At 39.8% G+C, this 19,579-nt stretch overlaps 1 protein-coding gene across 1 annotated transcript in view; it reads left to right on the forward strand.

The window, feature by feature from the left end:
• The window catches only part of LOC138089024 (phospholipid-transporting ATPase IB-like), a 112,381-nt gene that overhangs the window by 26,901 nt on the left and 65,901 nt on the right, over positions 1-19,579 (forward strand). Inside the window, exons 18-22 of the mRNA XM_068984359.1 lie at positions 1,751-1,820; positions 4,189-4,273; positions 8,260-8,399; positions 9,908-10,046; positions 15,959-16,023. Of these exons, the coding sequence (XP_068840460.1) occupies positions 1,751-1,820; positions 4,189-4,273; positions 8,260-8,399; positions 9,908-10,046; positions 15,959-16,023 (499 nt within the window). The remainder of the gene's footprint in view (positions 1-1,750; positions 1,821-4,188; positions 4,274-8,259; positions 8,400-9,907; positions 10,047-15,958; positions 16,024-19,579) is intronic.

A 19,579-nucleotide genomic window follows, 5' to 3' on the forward strand; every position in this document is an offset into this window, starting at 1 on the left:
ACTATTCAACTGAGATTTGGCTGTAAAGGAAAACCTAAAAACAGAATCCTGAAATTCTAGCTAGCTTCTGTACACTCTTGCATCTCAGTTCAGTTCTTGCCTGTCTGGGCCTCATTATGATCATTGTTTTAACTGGAACACTCTTCTTTGAGGCTTAAGTGTTTCAATTTTACCAGGATTTTCTTCTCCCCGAAGGAGATCCTCCTCCTCGCTCTTGGCCATCATTTCTATGAACCTCTTACTTCTCTTCCAATCTTGGACATCTTTTTCTTGATCAGTATTATTCCTGAGGGAAAATAAAGTTCTTTTTTTTGAAAGAGCTTGAAAACATGGAGGAAGTAATGACTGAGAGCCCAGCTGGTCTGTGGGACACGTTCAGAACTGTCCTCTGAGGCCCATGGTGGCCGAACCACATGGAAGACCTGCAACTGGGGCTCGGTTTAAATGACCTTCCCAATGTCTCTAAGCAAATATGTGGCAGAATCAGGGTTGAAGTTCAGGTCTACTGGTTCCAAAGTCCTTGGTACTGTCAACCAATCTGTGCCTCCAGAGGTGAAAGAAAAGCTGCTATTTAGTTGATAAGTAGTGTCCAACTTGTAATGACCCCATGGGCTGCAGCACACCAGGTTTCTGTCCTTCACTATCTCCTGGAGTTTGCTCAAATTCAAAGAAAAGTTAAAGAATTTTTAAAAAATGTATTTTTATCTCCATGGTGTGCATTGCAGTCTATAAAGCTAAAAATATTTTTCTAGAACACTGTTCGAGGAGTAAGGTGGCCTTGATGACTGCCTGTTTGTGCCACCTCTGGTCCAGTCATGTTGAGGGCGATAAAGAATATCGAACAGTATGACTTGATGGGGACTGTGGTGCCCCGGGAGGTGGGGGTTTACCTCTGAGGGGCCTGGGAGCCTGTGCGAGGAGGTGGGGTTTGGGCTGGTGACTGAACGGGTTAAGAGTGAGCAAATGACCTGGTGAGGAGGATGGACTGTCTCGGCCAGTTTACTGTGGCCGTGTGTGGAGGACAGAGGTGAGAGGAGATCTTCAAGCTGATTTGGGCTCCCAAATCAGGAACAAAAGCAGTGAGTTTAGGTTCTATGATAGCTATAACACACACACACACACACACACACACACACACACACACAATCCAGAGGGCTTTAAGACAGAACTATACATTCAAAAGATTCTGGCATCTACTGAGCCAGCAATTTAACATCTCTGTGCAGGAAAATGGGGCCAGAAAGGTCTAGTTGATGAAGACGGTGTGAGGACTGAAAAACATGCAGGACCAGGCCTGCTTTCACCTCCTCTCATCAGTTTTTAATCATTATATTAAATGCGTTACATGTATATACAATTTATGTTTTTTAAGTAATATACATGTTGTATAATACATGTGTATATATAATACATAAAGATGTTCCATTATATATACATCATGTGCTATATTATAATAGTACATATTAATCTAATATATCCTAATATCTATTGTACATACTTGTGTCAGTAAATTCCCATGGAAAAACAGAATAGTAGTAGCAGAAGGTAGAGATTTATAATCAGAATCTCAGTTAAAGGAAGTCTGTAAAGAAGGAAGAGGAGGCTGGCAATAAACGTGCCAGCCTTTTCAGCCCATAGGCAGCTGAGGATTCTAACAATTAGAATTCTTTTGACTCTGAGTTTTTGCTTGAGTGGTAGCTCCACATACTGAGGAAAACAGAAACTAACAATACTTTCGATGTTGTTTTAGTAATAGAAAGAGGATGTCTATAATTGTCCGAACTCCTGAAGGACAGCTCCGGCTCTACTGCAAAGGGGCGGTAAGTACTGGGATTCATTATTATGTAATGAGTTTTAAAATGTCGTTACTTTGTGCTGTCATCACTGGTGGTTGACAGCGTTAGATTGGAAAGTCCGTCTCAGGGCCGTCAAATCCACTGAAACGCCACCAGAATTTTATTAAATTTTGACGTCAGTGAATTTTATTAAATTTTGACGTCAGTGAAAACGTGCTGTCACTCAGTTATTTTTTTGAGAACCAATGATTTGCAGTTTTGGCTACTACAAGTAATGCTCTTGTGACCATTTGTTTGCAACTCTCTCAATGGACATATAGTTTTATCTCTCGCTGGTAAATATCGAGGAGTAAAATTATTGGATCACGTGGGAGCTATATATCAACTTCTTAAGAAACCACTAAGTTGAAGTTACATTCTTACCAGCAGTCGTTACCAACATTTGGCCTGGTTGCTGCTGCTGCTGCTAAGTCGCTTCAGTCGTGTCCGACTCTGTGCGACTCCAGAGACGGCAGCCCACCAGGCTCTGCTGTCCCTGGGATTCTCCAGGCAAGAACACTGGAGTGGGTTGCCATTTCCTTCTCCAATACATGAAAGTGAAAAGTAAAAGTGAAGTCGCTCAGTCGTGTCTGACTCTTCGCAACCTCATGGACTGCAGCCCACCAGGCTCCTCCGTCCATGGGATTTTCCAGGCAGGAGTACTGGAGTGGGGTGCCATTGCCTGGTTAGTCTTTTTAATTTTGCCGTTCTGATAGGTGTGTATCTCACTGTGAGTTTAATTTACATTTCCATGATGACTGATGATAGCAAACATCTTTCCATGTGTTTGTCATCTGTGATGAGGGTTCCTAAGACTACTGTTATACTTTTGGTGAGTCTCTAAAAGGATTCATGGGACTTAGCACACAGTCATGGACCTGAGGTGGAAATATTATTCATAACTTCAATTTCTTTGATAATATAGAGCTCTTCAGAACATTTTTTCTAATTAGCTAGTTAGCTTTGATTTGTGGAACTTACTTATTTCATCCAAGTTGTGGAATTTTTCCTAGCTGTGGAAAAATTGTTCATCATAGTCTCTTTACTATTTTAAATTTTATTTATTTATTTTTGGCTGTGCTGGGTCTTCATTGTTGTGGATTACTCTCTAGTTGTGGTGTGTGGGTTTCTCATTGCTGTGCTTTCTCTTGTTGTGGCGCACGGGCTTAGTTGCTTCATGGTAGGTGGAATCCTCCAGGACCAGGGATGGAACGCATGTCCCCCGCATTGGTGTGCAGATTCTTAACGACTGGCTAAGAAAGTCTTAAGACCAGGGAAGTCTTCGTTATTTTTTTTCAATCTTCCTTTTTGTTTGTGTGTGTGTGTATGTGTGTCTTTAAAGTGTGTTTCTTCCAGGGAGCATACCATTGGTTCTAGTGTTTTAAATCTGTTCTGGAAATCTCTGCCTTTTAACTGATGTTTAGACCACTTATATAGTATGGTTATCTATATGACTAGGTTTGAATATATCATCTTGCCACTTATTTTCTATTTGTCCCAGTTGCTCTTTTTCCCCCATATTTCTTTTTTATTTTATACTTTCTTTTGGATTACTTGAATATTTTTTTTTCCAATTTCCTTGTTTTAAAGTTTTTATTTTAGTAGTCACTTTGTGGCTTATAATAGGTATCTTTATTATATTTCTCCTTCAAGTGATATTATATTACTTCACATATAGTACAAGAACCTTACAATTCTTTATTTCCATTTCTCTCTCCTAATCCTTCTGGTATGCTAGCCATACATTTTAGTGTTACAAATGTTACAAGCTTCACACTTTACAGCTATTCATTTTGTCCAATTTTTAGAATAAAAAGAACTAGATAATGAGAGAAATAATGTGTGTGTATATATATATATGCCCATGCCAACACCATGCTTATTGCTTTTCAGACTCATATTTCCATCTGGCATAATAATCTTTTGTCTGAAGGAGTTCCTTTACCATACCTTATAACATAGATCTATTGGTGATACATTTTTTCAGTCTAAGTCAGAAAGAAAATATATATTTCATCTTTATTTTTTCTAACCTTTTAAAGTAAATTTTTGCTGAGTATAGACTTCTAGGCTGACCTTTTTTTTTTTTTTTCCTTTCACTGCTGTACAGACTTCGCTTTACTGGCTTCTCACGTGCATTGTCCCCATGAGATAATTTGCTCTGTTCCTTTTCTTTGTTCCTCTGTATGTAACATCTTTTTTTTCCTGGAATTGTGCCTTCACTGGGGCTTCTTGAGCTCCTTCACTTCAATGAGCTATAACAAAAAAATGATAAAAGTTTTTGTAATTCAGATGATCAGGCTTAGATAAGATGTTAATCACAGTGTGTGTTTATGTGGCTTTTTTTCTATAGGATTCAGTGATTTATGAGAGACTTTCAGAAAATTCTCTCTTTGTGGAGGAGACACTAGTCCATCTGGAAAATTTTGCTAGAGAAGGTAAGTGAAAATTATTTAGATTGAATTCCCTTTTGTAATGCTGTCCTTAACTGCGGAAATTATAGCCTCAATGCGTGCTTGGGGGAGCTTGCTGGTATGTGAAACTTTGTGTGCCTTCTGTTTGGTTAAAAATAAATGGTTCAAAAAATAAATAAATAAAAGTAAATGGTTCCCAAACTAGCCCTGTCCAGGCAGTATTATTATTTTCCCTTTCTTACCCTGCAACAGTATTTTGTGCTTAGTTGCAAACACTAAAATGTGTGTTTTTACTGTGGGCTCTTCCTTTATTCCTAAAGCAGTGTCTTCAGTCTATTATCTATTTCTAGGCAGAGGATGAGATGCTTGGATGGCATCACTGACTTGATGGACATGAGTCTGAGCAGGCTCCAGGAGCTGGTGATGGACAGGGAAGCTTGGCTTGCTGCAGTCCATGGGGTCGCAAAGAGTCAGACACGACTGAGTGACTGAACTAAAGTGGAAATATACAGAGGTTTTTTTTTTTTTTTTTTGTGTTGTGTGTTTTGAAGTTAATAATTTTGTGTATAACTCAGAATGCTGACATAGTTGATATTTTCCTGCATTCTTTTACCCTTCTGATTTTGACTTATCATCCAACTCTTTATGAAATATATTCCTTGAGTGAGTTTTTAATAAGAACAACATCCATTGAAAGGTTTATAGATGCTTTGAAAAGCAAGGGGTGATACTGATTAAGATTACCTTGAAAACTGTAGTCCACTTTCTCCTTTTAGTTTACAAACTGCTGCTTCCTATAGACACATGTGTGTCTTATGTGAGAGTATGGATATTTTGCAAGTTTACATTTTGGATCTTTTAGTGGTCTCTGAAAATATACCTGTGCTGTAGGTTGGTTACAATAGGTAGAAGCATATGGGAACTATATTGATAACAACTTCTGTAGGTCATCTGCAGAGAGTTGTGTGTGTGTGTGTGTGTGTGTGTGTGTGTGTGTGTGTTCAGTGGCTCAGTGGTGTCCAACTCTTGGGACCCCATGGACTATACCCCTCCAGACCCCTCTGTCCATGGGATGTCCCAGGATGAATACTAGAGTGGGTTGCCATTTCCTCCTCCAGGGGATCTTCTTGACCCAGGGATCAAATCCTTGTCTACTGGTTGGCAGGCAGCTTCTTTACCGCTGAGCCACCTGAGAAGCCTGTTCTGTAGAGAAATAGGAAATTCTCATGTATTTGAATGTTTTGCCAGAATTAACCTAAAATATTACAACCCAATTTTTAAATTTTTTTCAGGCATGTCATTGCAGTTCAGTTCAGTCACTTAGCCGTGTCCGACTTTTTGCGACCCCATGGACTGCAGCCTGCCAGGCTTCCCTGTCCATCACCAACTCCCGGAGCTTGCTCAAACTCATGTCCATCAAGTTGGTGATATCATCCAACCATCTCATCCTCTATTGTCCCCTTTTCCTCCTGCCTTCAATCTTTCCCAGCGTCATTTTCCAATGAGTCAGTGCTTCGCATCAGTATCCAAAGTATTAGAGTTTCAGCTTCAACATCAGTCCTTCCAACTCAGGACTGATTTCCTTTAGGATTGACTGGTTTGATCTCCGTGAAGTCCAAGGGACTCTCAAGAGTCTTCCCCAACACCACAGTTTAAAAGCATCAGTTCTTCGGTGTTCAGCTTTCTCTATGGTCCAACTCTAACATTCATATGTGACTCCTGGAAAAACCATAGCTTTGACTAGACAGACCTTTGTTGGCAAAGTAATGTCTCTGCTTTTTAATATGCTGTCTAGGATGGTCATCACTTCATGGGAAATAGATGGGGAAACAGTGGAAACAGTGTCAGACTTTATTTTTGGGGGGGCTCCAAAATCACTGCAGATGGTGATTGCAGCCATGAAATTAAAAGACGCTTACTCCTTGAAAGGAAACTTATGACCAACCTAGATAGCATATTAAAAAGCAGAGACATTACTTTGCCAACAAAAGTCCGTCTAGTCAAGGCTATGGTTTTTCCAGTAGTCACGTATGGATGTGAGAGTTGGACTGTGAAGAAAGCTGAGCGCCGAAGAATTGATGCTTTTGAACTGTGGTGTTGGAGAAGACTCTTGAGAGTCCCTTGATTGCAAGGAGATCCAACCAGTCCATCCTAAAGGAGATCAGTCCTGGGTGTTCATTGGAAGGACTGATGCTAAAGCTGAAACTCCAGTACTTTGGCCACCTCATGTGAAGAGTTGACTCATTGGAAAAGACCTTGATGCTGGAAAAAATTGAAGGCAGGAGGAGAAGGGGACGACAGAGGATGAGATGGCTGGATGGCATCACTGACTCGATACACATGAGTTAGGGTGAACTCCGGGAGTTGGTGATGGACAAGGAGGCCTGGTGTGCTGCGATTCATGGGGTTGCAAAGAGTTGGACACGACTGAGTGACTGAACTGAACTGAACTGAGGATGGTCATAGTTTTTCTTCCAAGGAGAAAGCATCTTTTAATTTCATGGCTGCAGTCACCATCTACAGTGATTTTGGAGCCCAAGAAAATAAAGTCTCTCACTGTTTCCATTGTTCCCCCATCTATTTACCATGAAATGATGAGACCAGATGCCATGATCTTAGTTTTCTGAATGCTGAGTTTTAAGCCAACTTTTACACTCTCCTCTTTCACTTTCATCAAGAGGCTCTTTAGTTCCTCTTTGCTTTCTGCCATAAGGGTGGTGTCATCTGCATATCTGAGATTATTGATATTTCTCCTGGCAATCTTGATTCCAGCTTGTGCTTCATCCAGTCTGGCATTTCATATGATGTACCCTGCATATAAGTTAAATAAGCAGGGTGACTATATACAGCCTTGATATACTCCTTTCCCAATTTGGAACAAGTCCATTGTTCCAAGTCTGGTTCTAACTGTTGCTTCTTGCTCTGCATTCAGATTTCTCAGGAGGCAGGTCAGGTGGTCTGATATTCCCATCTCTTTCAGAATTTTCCATAGTTTGTTGTGATCCACACAGTCAAAAGCTTTAATGTAGTCGATGAAGCAGAGATAGATATTTTTTCTGGAATTCTCTTGCTTTTTCTATGATCCAGAGGAGGTTGGCAATTTGACCTCTGGTTCCTCTGCCTTTTCTAAATCCAGCTTGGACATCTTGGGATTCAAGTTAATTTTCTATTATCTCAGCATTTGTTGGGCTTACTTTGATATTGGAAACTGAAGCCTCTTATTCTTTCTTTCATTCGACAAATAGTTATTGAGCATCTATATAGTGCCCTGCAGTGTTCTCAGCTTCCAGGGCAGAAGAGAACAAAACACAGACAGCTAATGTCCTGCGAAAATATGCCAGTGATAGATGATGTCATGGGGTGAGGAGTGCAATGGAGAGAAAATAAGCAGGGTAAAGGGACAGAGCGACGAGGTGCTCTCTGTGTAGGTTGAGTTAGGTTGAGACTGCAGGAAGGGACGGAGAAGGCAATGGCACCCCACTCCAGTACTCTTGCCTGGAAAATCCCATGGATGGAGGAGCCTGGTAGGCTGCAGTCCACGGGGTCGCTAAGAGTCAGACACGACTGAGCGACTTCACTTTCACTTTTCACTTTCATGCCTTGTAGAAGGAAATGGCAACCCACTCCAGTGTTCTTGCCTGGAGAATCCCAGGGACGGGGGAGCCTGATGGGCTGCCGTCTATGGGGTCGCACAGAGTCGGACATGACTGAAGTGACTTAGCAGCAGCAGCAGCAGCAGGAAGGGAGAATGATAGGCCCTCAGGAGAAAGTATTCTGGGTATAGGATGTGCAAGGCCAAATGCTGGGGAATACGAGGACCAGCGAGGGTACTACAGTGAGCACGGACGAGGGGAGGAGGGAAGATGAGTAAGGAGAGCAGGTGGGTCAGGAAGGGCCACATGAACGCCTTTATTGTCCCATGGGCTCTGAAATACTTTTCTATTTTGTATTCAAATTCTCTACTTCTATCCAATCATTGGAAGCCTCACCAGGTGATCTCTCTCTTGCAGGTCTGAGAACTCTCTGTGTTGCCTACATAGACTTAACTGAGATAGAGTATAAGCAGTGGCTGGTCATGTATAAGAAAGCCAGCAGAGTGGTACGAGACAGAATACAAAGTCTGGAAGACTGTTATGATAGTATTGAAAAGGTAATGTACCCCGTATGTGTTGTCCATGCCAACACATTTGAAGAAAATGAGCTTATCAGTGTAGTCATATCTTGGTGTCATGTTGAAAGCTCAGGTAAATTTTTTTCTGAAGTATACATCTGTCTTACTGTATTGAGAATTCATAAAATGTCTTTTAAACTATTCAAAATATTTCTCCCTGTTTTGACTCATATCTGAGTCACTTCAGTCTTGTTATCCTCTGTATAGTTTTACCCACTTGAAAAGAAATACATATTTATTATAGAAGAATAAGCTAGAATAATATATAATAATCATCTGAAATGTTGGGCTAATGACTGAGTTCCAGTCTCTCCCCTTTGTTCATTATATATGTAGTATTCTATTGTATGTATGTGTGTGTGTGTGTGTGTGTGTGTGTGTGTGTGTGCTCAATTGCTCTGTTGTGTCTGACTTTTTATGACCCCATGGGCTGTAGCCCATCAGACTCCTCTGTCCTTGGAATTCCCCATGCAAGAATACTGGAGTGAGTTTCTATACCCTCCTCCAGGGGATCTTCCCAACCCAGGGATTGAACCCATGTCTCCTGCATTGGCAGGTGGATTCTTTACCACTGAGCCACCTGAGAAGCCCCTAACCCAACTAGCCCTCATTTAATTGGTATATTTAGACCACTATAAACATTTAGGCCATGTTTATAGTGATGATTAGTTTAATATATACTCTATTTGGAACTGTTTTTATTTGTTCCCACTTTTTTTCTTTTTATATTTTTTTCACTTTTTCCTTTCTTTGGTTCTAGTTGAGCATTATATATGATCTGCTTTCTTGCTCTCTTTTTTTAGTATATCAATCACACTTCCTTTAAAAATGTTTTTAGTGATTGTCAATGAGTTTGAAAAGTCCACTTTCAAATAACACTGTAACCACTTCTCTCCAGTGGTAGACCAATACTTCACAATAGGAAGAAAAACTATAAAATAAACCATCTGGTGATAAGAGATTTATGGAGAAAGTTATAAAATTTTTCTTATAGACAAAAGTAAGGACCTATACGTGTGGAAGGGTTTATACATTATATGGTGGTTGTGGTTTAGTTGCTAAGTCATGTCCAACTCTTGCAACTCCATAGACTGTAGCCCATCAGGCTCCTCTGTCCATGGGACTTTCCAGACAAGAATCTGGAGTGGATTGCCATTTCCTCCTCCAATGGAAATTCCCAACCCAGGGATCGAACCTGCATTGGCAGGTGGGTTCTTTACCACTCAGCCATGAGGGATGCACTATAGTGAAATAGGGACAAACAAATAGACCAGTGGAAGAGACTAGAAAAAAATGTGTGACTGTATGCACATATGGGACTTTGCATAATCAACTAGTAGATGGCATGTCTTTTATCAAAATTTGCTCTATTTAGTCCATCTTAAAATATTGTTATCTTTACACTTGATCTTAGCCAAAAGGCCAAGAAATGATATATTTTTATCTTTAATTAGCAATAATGACTATCTTTTCCCCAAAACATCTAGAAGTTCCTACTACTTGGAGCCACAGCTATTGAAGATCGCCTTCAAGCACGTGTTCCGGAAACGATAACAAGTCTATTGAAAGCGAACATAAAAATATGGGTCTTGACAGGAGATAAACAAGAAACTGCAATTAACATAGGTAACAGACACAAAGAATGTTTTTTAAAAGCCTGGTTGTACATGTATCCTAAATATGCCCTACAGTTAATAATGTATGATTGAGCTGCCTTCGAGTAATAGTTTTTTATTTCTTCAGGAAAGCACAGTGCAGTGAAATCTTGCCATCACATGGCGCAGAATTCAAACAAACTAAGCAAAGCAAACGCTTATCTTTCCACCATCTTGAAACAATAGAATGCAGAATGCCCACGAGTCATATGTAATTTCTTATTCTTTTCCTTTGATACTTCAAGTTATGACATTTTTTTCTCTAATGAAGTATATATTGGGTTGGCCAAAAAGTTCGTCTCGGTTTTTCCATAAAATCTTACAGAAAAACCCAAATGAATCTGAATATCTGTGTTTGAATTGTATGTTTATTCATAAACATTTTAATCATTATCAGAATATTGAGTTAGTGCTTTTTTTCTAAGCTCTGATGTCACTTGTTTGACTTTATACTTTTTAAATTATTGTTTCACTGTTTGATGGTATGTTAGGGTTCAGATGTGTGGAAAAGGAGTTGAGCAACTTCCCTGGTGGTCCAGTGGCCAAGACTCTGCACTCCCAGTGCAGGGGCCTCGGGTTCGATCTGTGATCAGGGAATTAAATCCTGCCTGCCACAGCTAAAGAGTTTGTATGCCACAACTAAGACCCATTGCATCCAAATAAATAAATATTTAGAAGAGGAAAAGGAGTTTTAAAATCAACTTTTAGCCATGAGTATGTAAATTTTGATCATAAGAAGGGATTGAAATTATCATTTTTTTTCATAATCATCATGATATCCCGTTCTGGTTAGATTAACATGTATTATGAAATGACCCTGTATTCATCAAACACCCTTTAAACTATGTTTTTGCTAATTTGTCTACTCTATATTCATTCATTTAACAAATACTGAATGCTTGCTATGTGCCAGAAAATTCTAGGATCTAGGAATGAAAAATTGAGTAATAAAGTCTCTGTCCTCAAGGAACTTACAAGACAAGACAAAAAATTAACAAGCAAATCACCAACTGTTGTAATATTATTGGAATAAGTGTTAAGACTGAAAACAAAGCAGGAAATAGTCATGGGTAGAATGGTAATGAGACAGAAAACACGTTAGGGAGGTGACATTTGAGGCAGAGACCCAGATTGGAAGAAGGAGCAATCACTAGGAAAGTTCCAGGCAAACATATGTTAAGCACATGGCTCTGGTGTCTTATCTGAGCAGCAATGGAAAGGCCAACATGGGTGGAGTATGGGGAGCAAAGCAGAGGTGAGAGCTTGTCAGGCCACAGGAAGAAATGTGTAGGGATTTGAGCAGGAGAGTGATATGATTTAATTTGTGTTTTAAAAATATCTTCTTATTGTTGTGTGGAAACTGGACTAAATGGAAGGCAGGAGGTCATTTAGAACACCTTTGTAGAAGTCTATACAAGAGATGGCAGTCATTTGTACTGGGATGTAATGAGGAATATTGGGGAGGGACTCCATTGGATCCTTGAATCACATGATTTGGACTTCATGGGTCCACCTGTACTCAGATATTTTCCCCCCCAATGGCACATATGACAGTACTGTACCATGCAGAACCACAGATTGTTGTTCAGTTGCTCAGTTGTGTCTGACTCTTTGCAATCCCATGGACTACAGCACGCCAGGCTTCCCTGTCCGTCACCAACTCCTGGAGCTTGCTCAAACTCATCTCCATCAAGTCAGTGATGCCATCCAACCTTCTCATCTGTCCTCTCTCTTCCCTTTCTCCTCCTGCCTTCAATCTTTCCTAGCATCAGAGTCTTTTCCAATGAGTCAGTTCTTCGCATCAGGTGGCCAAAGTACTGGAGTTTAGCTTCAGTATCAGACTTTCCAATGAATATTCAGGACTTATTTCCTTCCGGATGGACTGGTTGTATCTCCTTGCAGTCCAAGAGACACTCAAGAGTCTTCTCCAACACTACAGTTCAAAAGCATCAATTCTTCGGTGCTCAGCTTTCTTCATAGTCCAGCTCTAACATCCGTACCTGACTACTGGTGATTGAGTCAGTGATGCTATTCAACCATCTCCTCCCCTTTTGCCTCCTTCTCCTCCTGCCCTCAATCTTTCCCAGCATTATTGTCTTTTCTGATAAGTTGGCTCTTTACACCATGTGGCCAAAATATTGCAGCTTCATCTTCAGCATCAGTCCTTCCAATGAATATTCAGGGTTGATTTCCTTTAGGATTGACTGGTTTGGTCTCCTTGCTGTCTAAGGGACTCCTTGCAGCCCAAGAATCACAGATATGGAGGGTCAATTGTAAAGATACATATGGGTTTCTGACTGTGTGTGGGTTAGCAGTCTACCTCCACCATTTTTCAAGGGCCAGTATAAATTTGGGGTACATTTGGTGCGTTAATCTGTCAACCCTCATTGATATGAGTGCAGTGAGAGTAGATGAGTGTTTCAGAGTTTCGCTGTGAAGGGAGCAGAGACCTAGGGTGGTAGCTGGAAGAGAACAGAATTGATGAAGTGTTAGTTGTCTTTGAAGGAGCTATTTCATCTCTAAACATCAATTTCCTGCCTGCAAATTGGGAATGATAATAGTTTTTACTTGATAGAGTTGTTGTGAGAGTGCTTTGGGGTAACTCCCATGAAGTTGTTGCAAAACACTTAGCAAGTCCTCTGGGAATGTTAGATATTAATGTAATTATGAAAGACAAAGCAGGTCCGACCACCATGCAGTCACTTATCCATCTGGCAAACATTTGGAAACATATCATCCACATGCTCTCCTTTTTCCAGCTCTCCCACGTTTCTGCTTTAATGTGCCTTGCCATGTTCCTCGAGAACCATGCACTCAATGACCACAGTAACTTAGTGCATATCTTGTGAAGAGGCTCAGCTGGCCTGGCACCATAAAGGGGACAGTTGCTTTCTTACCACCTTTCTCAATTACATCTTTGCCAGGCCCACTACCTGAAACCATTGGTTTTACCTGAAACTTCAACAGTCTCTTTGGCTCAGGACTGAAACTCAACCTAGATGAGACCCAGCAGTTACTGTTAAAAGCAGAGTTTTTATCCTTATAGAATAAGACTTATTTTTGTTACCAGAAATCTACAGTTCACATGAAGGACCCCTTACTCAGAATAACTGGATCACGTTAGATAACTGCTTTATTGAATTGTACCCATTTTCAAACGACTGTTTCGTAACCATGGTGCCTTTGAAAATAGAAGGAAAACTGTCTCCAGTTTCTTAGAGTAGGGATTGAAAACACAGGGAAAAACTGGCAGGACTAGAGTGAAGGGGAACATACGCATGTAGTGGGCAGAGGACAACCATACATGTGTAGGGGAAAAGGCAACACACACGTTGGAGGGGGAGTCCATGGGGGAGCCCTGGTCCCCCAGAGGGGCAGCCAGAGCAGCCACGCCTTCTGGAAATGAGTACCCACTGTTGGCACAGGTTTTTAGCTCTTAGAAGATAATTGGAATTCTGTGCTTTGATTTGAAATATCCTGATTTATAACCATTGTTTAATGTGTAACATGTTGTAAGGGCTATTGACTGAGTGCAGCTTGCTATCTTCCAACCTTAAGTTCTGGGTCCTGGACTGGACTTTGCTGCTGCTGCTGCTAAGTCACTTCAGTTGTGTCCAACTCTGCGACCCCGTAGACGGCAGCCCACCAGGCTCCTCTGTCCCTGGGATTCTCCAGGCAAGAATACTGCAGTGGGTTGCCATTTCCTTCTCCAATGCATGCATGCCTGCTAAGTCACTTCAGTCATGTCCAACCGACTCTGTGCAACCCTATGGACAGCAGCCCTCCAGGCTCCTCTGTTCACAGGATTTTCCAGGCAAGAATCTTGGAGTGGGTTGCCATTTCCTTCTCAGATTGGACTTTACTGCTCCCCTTAGAGGCTACTCATGCAGAGGAGACTAGTTGAAAGATAGAGTCAGTCAACTTTGCCCAGTGTATGTTGATATAATTTGTTTTCTTAGAGGCTTTCTGAGCTCTTGCTTTTTCCCCCAGAAAAGCAATAGCCTTTGGTTAGAGCATTGGAGAAGGAAATGGCAACCCAGTCCAATATTCTTGCCTGGAGAATCCCAGAGACAGTGGGCCCTCGTCTATGGGGTCACACAGAGTCAGACACAACTGAAGCGACTTAGCAGCAGCAGCAGCAGCAGAGAGCTTTTATGTTCCTTTCATGAGTTTGAATGGCTGAGGAATAATTCAAAGAGAAAAAAGATTGAGAGCTGGTTCTGAGAGCCAACATCACTGAAGAGAAATGCATAGCAAGCATGGTTGTTGAAAAGTCAGGCTTCAGAGTTAAAAAGACCAAGGTTTGGACCTGAATCTTCTGTCTCTATATTTATAAGCCCGTGCCTTTGTGGACTTTTCTAACCCTCAGTTTTCTCATTATTAAAATGGTCGAATACCTCTGCTGGTTGTGATGATTACGTGGAAGGGAGTCTGTGAAGGTTTTTCTAAGCGGGTGTATTGGATAGAGTGAGGGCTTCGTAGATGTTAGCTCCTGCCTTTATGAATATTGTGGCAATTTTAACTACCATCATCTCTTCAGGAGCTAAAGTTTGCTAACTTGGTGCAGTTAAAAGGCTATATATAGTCTTGACACTGGTTCCAAACAAAATTTGGCTTACTTTCAGGAACAAATATGTTAGGATTGTTTCTTGTCAACAGCAAGAAATGAAAACAAAGGTTACTGTCACACATTTTTAACATATTTCCTAGAACAGCTTCTAGTTCTATTAGGTTCTGAAAGTTTTCTAATAACATGATTCGACATGAATCTGTGGCCTCTTGACCTCAGCAGCATATGTACTGTTATGTTTGGTTTACCAATGAATGTGTGCGTGATTTTTTTTCTTTTGTGTTAGCTTTGCTTCCTTGGGTTTTAAGAACCTTAGCACATATTCTGTTGTAAATCTTCCTTTGCACCCAGCATAAAGCTGGGTGCCAGTAAGCACTCAGAACTTGCATGCTAATTTGATTTGCATTTTGGTCATAATACATGGAAACTTTTTAGCCTTTGTTTGGATTCAGCCACTGCGGGCAGCTGTGGCTTCAGGGAAGAGGGCTCCTCATGGGGGCAGCACCAGGATCCTTGGTGGGAAGCTGGCTTGCCCGGCTATGTCTAGTTTGTGTCCCTGAGCACCTGCACAAATATTAACTTTCTAACCTGAGTGGTAGGACAGGAGCTGCCAGCATTCAGGCAGTTAACTTCCCCAGTAACTTATAAAATATAAGTGGACATTACAATAAAACATGTCAGGAAGTCATTAGAATTTTTTGAAAAGCTTAGTATTTCCAGTTTTGAAAAATATAGCAAGGCAAAGTGAATATCTACAAGTTTCAAAATAGAAATTTAATGATAATTATATTCTATGGAAAAGAACACCTTACATAGGAAGTGTCAGATAAACCAACAAGGAAGAGCCTTGAAAAATTATTTTCTCCTTGTAATTGTGCTGACCACAGTGGAATACATACATATAGGCATTTTGAATTATATACAAACCAGGAAGCTACTTTTGTTATTGAAACCTACACAAGTTTCAGGAAATTTCAAAGAAAACATTAAAATGATATTGTGTACATTTATATTTAAATTAAATTCCAACTCTCATGAAACTGATTTTGTATGAAGATTTAAATCATTTTAGAAAATTTGTCCCATAAGAATCATCAGTTATAGATGTACAGAAATTTAATTTTCAAAATTATCAGAAGTTTATCCATCTGCAACCTCTTGCTCAGTTTTTGTGCTGAGCCACTGGGCTTTGAAATAGTCGTGAGGCAGAAAGTATGATAAAGGAAGAATATAAATAGATTTTTTTTTTTAATGAGCTCACGTAAGGCACTGGAGCCTTCAGATATATGACATCTTTATTTCTTTCTTTGTAGCTTATTCCTGTAAACTGTTATCAGGTCAAATGCCTCGTATCCAATTGAATACAAATTCATTAGAGGTAAGTAATTTTTAAATATATATTTAATATGAATGTAACCAACTTGTTACTTGAAGGTTACTCAACTCCTTAAAACCTACAGAAGATTGCCATTAACTCCCACTCAAGTCCATTGGAAAGTCTAGGTTTGTCCCAAGATTCTTTTCACAAAACTGAAATTTTTACTGGTTTTCTATTCCTTGTCACCCCTGGCTTCCATTATTCCTCCCTCTGTGTTAGTCGAGTCCTTTAAAGCACCACCCCCCATCCCCCTGGTGTCATACCAAATCCAAGACTCAGATCCTTCATTTTTGGAAAAAAGAGAAAAAATTTTGTCTGTATAACAGTCATTATGAAAAGTTTGAAAAGATCAATGCATTTACATTGCAAGAATGAAAGGAATTTGGAATCCAATAATGAACATCCTTGCCCTTAAAAGGCTAGTTCTATGAAGTATTTTTTACTGTATAATTTTCTTAGACTCATTTAAAATAATTTTAAGTAGATTTCATTTATTCCTTTTCTGACATACTTCCTTTTTTAAAAAAATGTAGATCTGAGTTTCCGACATAGATCATTATTCTTCTCTGTGAAAAATCTTTAAAAATATTTCTTACAGAGCAGATCTGCTAGTGAGAAGTTTTCTCAGTTTTTGTTTGAGAAGGTTTTCATTTCTCTTTCACTCTGAAAGATGATTTCCTTGGATATAGAATTTGAGGTTGGGATTTCTCGTTCTTTCAATACTTTAAATATTCTACTTTACTCTCTTTTTGGCTGCAAACTTTCTGCCGAGAAGTCTGTTATTTATCTTCATTCCCCTACAGTTAAGGTGTTCCCTCCACTCTGGATTCTTGTAAGATTTCCTCTTTGTCTTTGGTTTTGTGCAGTTTTATTATGACATGCCTGGGTTACCCTGCTTGGTGTCTTTTGAACTTCCTGGGTCTTCGTTTTGTGTCTGTAATTAATTTTGGAGTATTCTCAGTTATTAGCACTCAAACTTTTCCTTCTGTTCTCTATTTTTTTTCTTTCTGGTATTCCAACTGCTTGTATGTTAGATCTTTAGAATGGTCCCACAGTTCTTGAAAATTCTGTTCTGTTTTTTTTTTTTTTTTCTCTTCTTTTCCTCTTTGAGCTTCAGTTTAGGAAGTCTCTATTGACATTTCTTCAAGTTCATTAATTCTTTCCTCACATGTGTCCAGTCTACTGTTGAGTCCATAAAAGATATTTTTCATTTCTGTTAGTGTTTTTCACAGTGTTTTTACAGCCCTTTGGGGGTGGTGTTAAGGTATGTGGTCAGGGAAGTGTTATATAGCGAAGTGAAGTGAAGTCGTTCAGTCGTGTCCGACTCTGCGATCCCATGGACTGTAGCCTACCAGGTTCCTCCGTCCATGGGATTTTCCAGGCAAGAATACTGGAGTGGGTTGCCATTTCCCGCTCCAGGAGATCTTCCTGACCCAGGGATTTAACCCAGGTCTCCCACATTATAGGCAGACGCTTTACCATCTGAGCCACCAGGGAAGCTCTATAATCTTACGTTAAATCTCAGTCTTCAAGAGAAACTGTACCCCTTTGTCTTAAGTGTTTCTTAGTTGCTGGAGTCCAGCTCCAGCAGCCAGGGAATCAGCCTGAAGGGGTGAGCGGTGTCGGCGGACAATGATGTATCCTCTGACTCATAGTACGGAATTACATGTTTATTTCAAGCTTCAGGTTTTCTTTTATACTTTGACAAAAGCATTAGGTCAGAGGTTTAACATTTTTAGTTTTCCCCACCCAGATTTACTGTCTCCAGAAAACATTGTTGCCCTATAAACAGAGTTCCTGCTTCAGCGATTCTCTCAGAATTGGCTTTACTATTATCTACTTCTTATGTGTCCTGTACTTAACTTGTGATTACATTGTAACTCATGCTACATTCCTCAGTTTATTTCTTATCTTTCTAAATCCTGTTTACCCCTAGCATCTTAAGATCACTATCTCCTAAAAAGGCTTCTAGCTATTCTTAATTATTCCTAAACCCTAAACTCAGCAAACTTCTTTTGCCATGAATATTTCCCTCACAAACAGGTCTCAGAAAACAATCCTTCCCATGGCCTCAAGCTGTGGCCTACATGCTCATCCTGGAACATTCTTTGTAAAGATCCTTGAACAAATGTCAATGATTACTTTACAGATTATTTTCTGGGCACAACTGCAGAAGGCTTTGTGCTTTCTCATGCTTCTCGCAAGCACCTTAACATTCTTTCCAGCTAAGTCAACCAAAGAAAGGAGAGAACAGGTCAGAATCACAAGAGCTAACTCCTTCATCCCAGGTCCATGCCTGCGGGCAAGAAGAGGGGGTTGGGGGCCGTGCCTTCATTTTATCAGTAATGCCTAACACAGCTCCCGACAGTTAGTGCTTTCTTTTTCCCCTTAGGTGAGACAAGGAGACCACATGGGGCTGGAGTTGAGTAAATGACTTTCCCTCCAGGTGGGATAAGGCTCTGGTAAATTTATAACCTCGGAGGTTAGGCTTTTGCGATGGAGAATGCTCTGGGTATATTTCCTTCTCTCTTAGAACCTTGATACCCAATTTTATGGAAGTTCACCCCATTATTCTGTTCCCATCTTTTTAAATTTTCCCAAAATTTCTCTGAACTTCCTCTTTGCTATTAGCACTTTTTCCATATTTTCCTACTTATAAGTAGGAAAAATTCTCCTACTTATACACCTTTTCAAAAATAGCTTTATTGAGATGTAATTCACATGGCATAAAATTAACCTGCTTAATATAATTTAAGGGATTTTCCTGTATTTACAGATACATGCAATCAATGGCAGAATCATTTTAGAAACTTTTCATCATCCGTAAAAGAAACTCTGTACCTTTAGCTGTCATCTCCCTGACCCTCCTTGCCCCACCCCTAAACAATACTCCTCTACTTTCTGTTTCAATGATTTACTTATTTTGGGCTTTTATGTTAATCAAATCATTTAATAAGCAGTCTTTTGTGACTGGCTTCTTTAACTTACCACAATGTTTTCAAGGTTCATCCATGTTGTACCAGGCATTAGTACTTCATATCTTTTTTTAATAGCTAAGGAATATTGCATTGTATGTATAAACTTTATTTATCCAGTCATCAGCTTGTTTCCACTTCTAGGCAATTATGAATAATGCTGCTGCTTGTACATCCATGTACAAATTTTTGTGCAGACATGTTTTCATTTCTCTTGAATGTATATACACTGATAAATGGAATTGCTGGATCATTAACTCTGTGCTTAGTTTTTGGAAGAATTCCTGGACTATTTCCCCAAGTTGCTGCACCATTTTACATTCTGACCTTCAGTGTATGAGAATTGTGATTTCTTCACATCCTCATCATCACATTATTATCTGATTTTAAAATTCTAGTCATGCTAGTGGGTATGAAGTAGTATCTTATTGTGGTTTTGATTGGCATTTACCTGATGACTGATGATCTCAAGCATCCTTTCATGTTATTTATCTACTTTTAAATTTAATTTTTGTGAGATTTTCAAAGGAGATAGACATATGCCTTAATCTACTATCTTTTTAAAATACTTATTTATTTTA

The sequence above is a fragment of the Capricornis sumatraensis genome, chromosome 12 (genome assembly GCF_032405125.1).
Source record: "Capricornis sumatraensis isolate serow.1 chromosome 12, serow.2, whole genome shotgun sequence".
In the NCBI taxonomy this organism is placed as follows: Eukaryota; Metazoa; Chordata; class Mammalia; order Artiodactyla; family Bovidae; genus Capricornis; species Capricornis sumatraensis.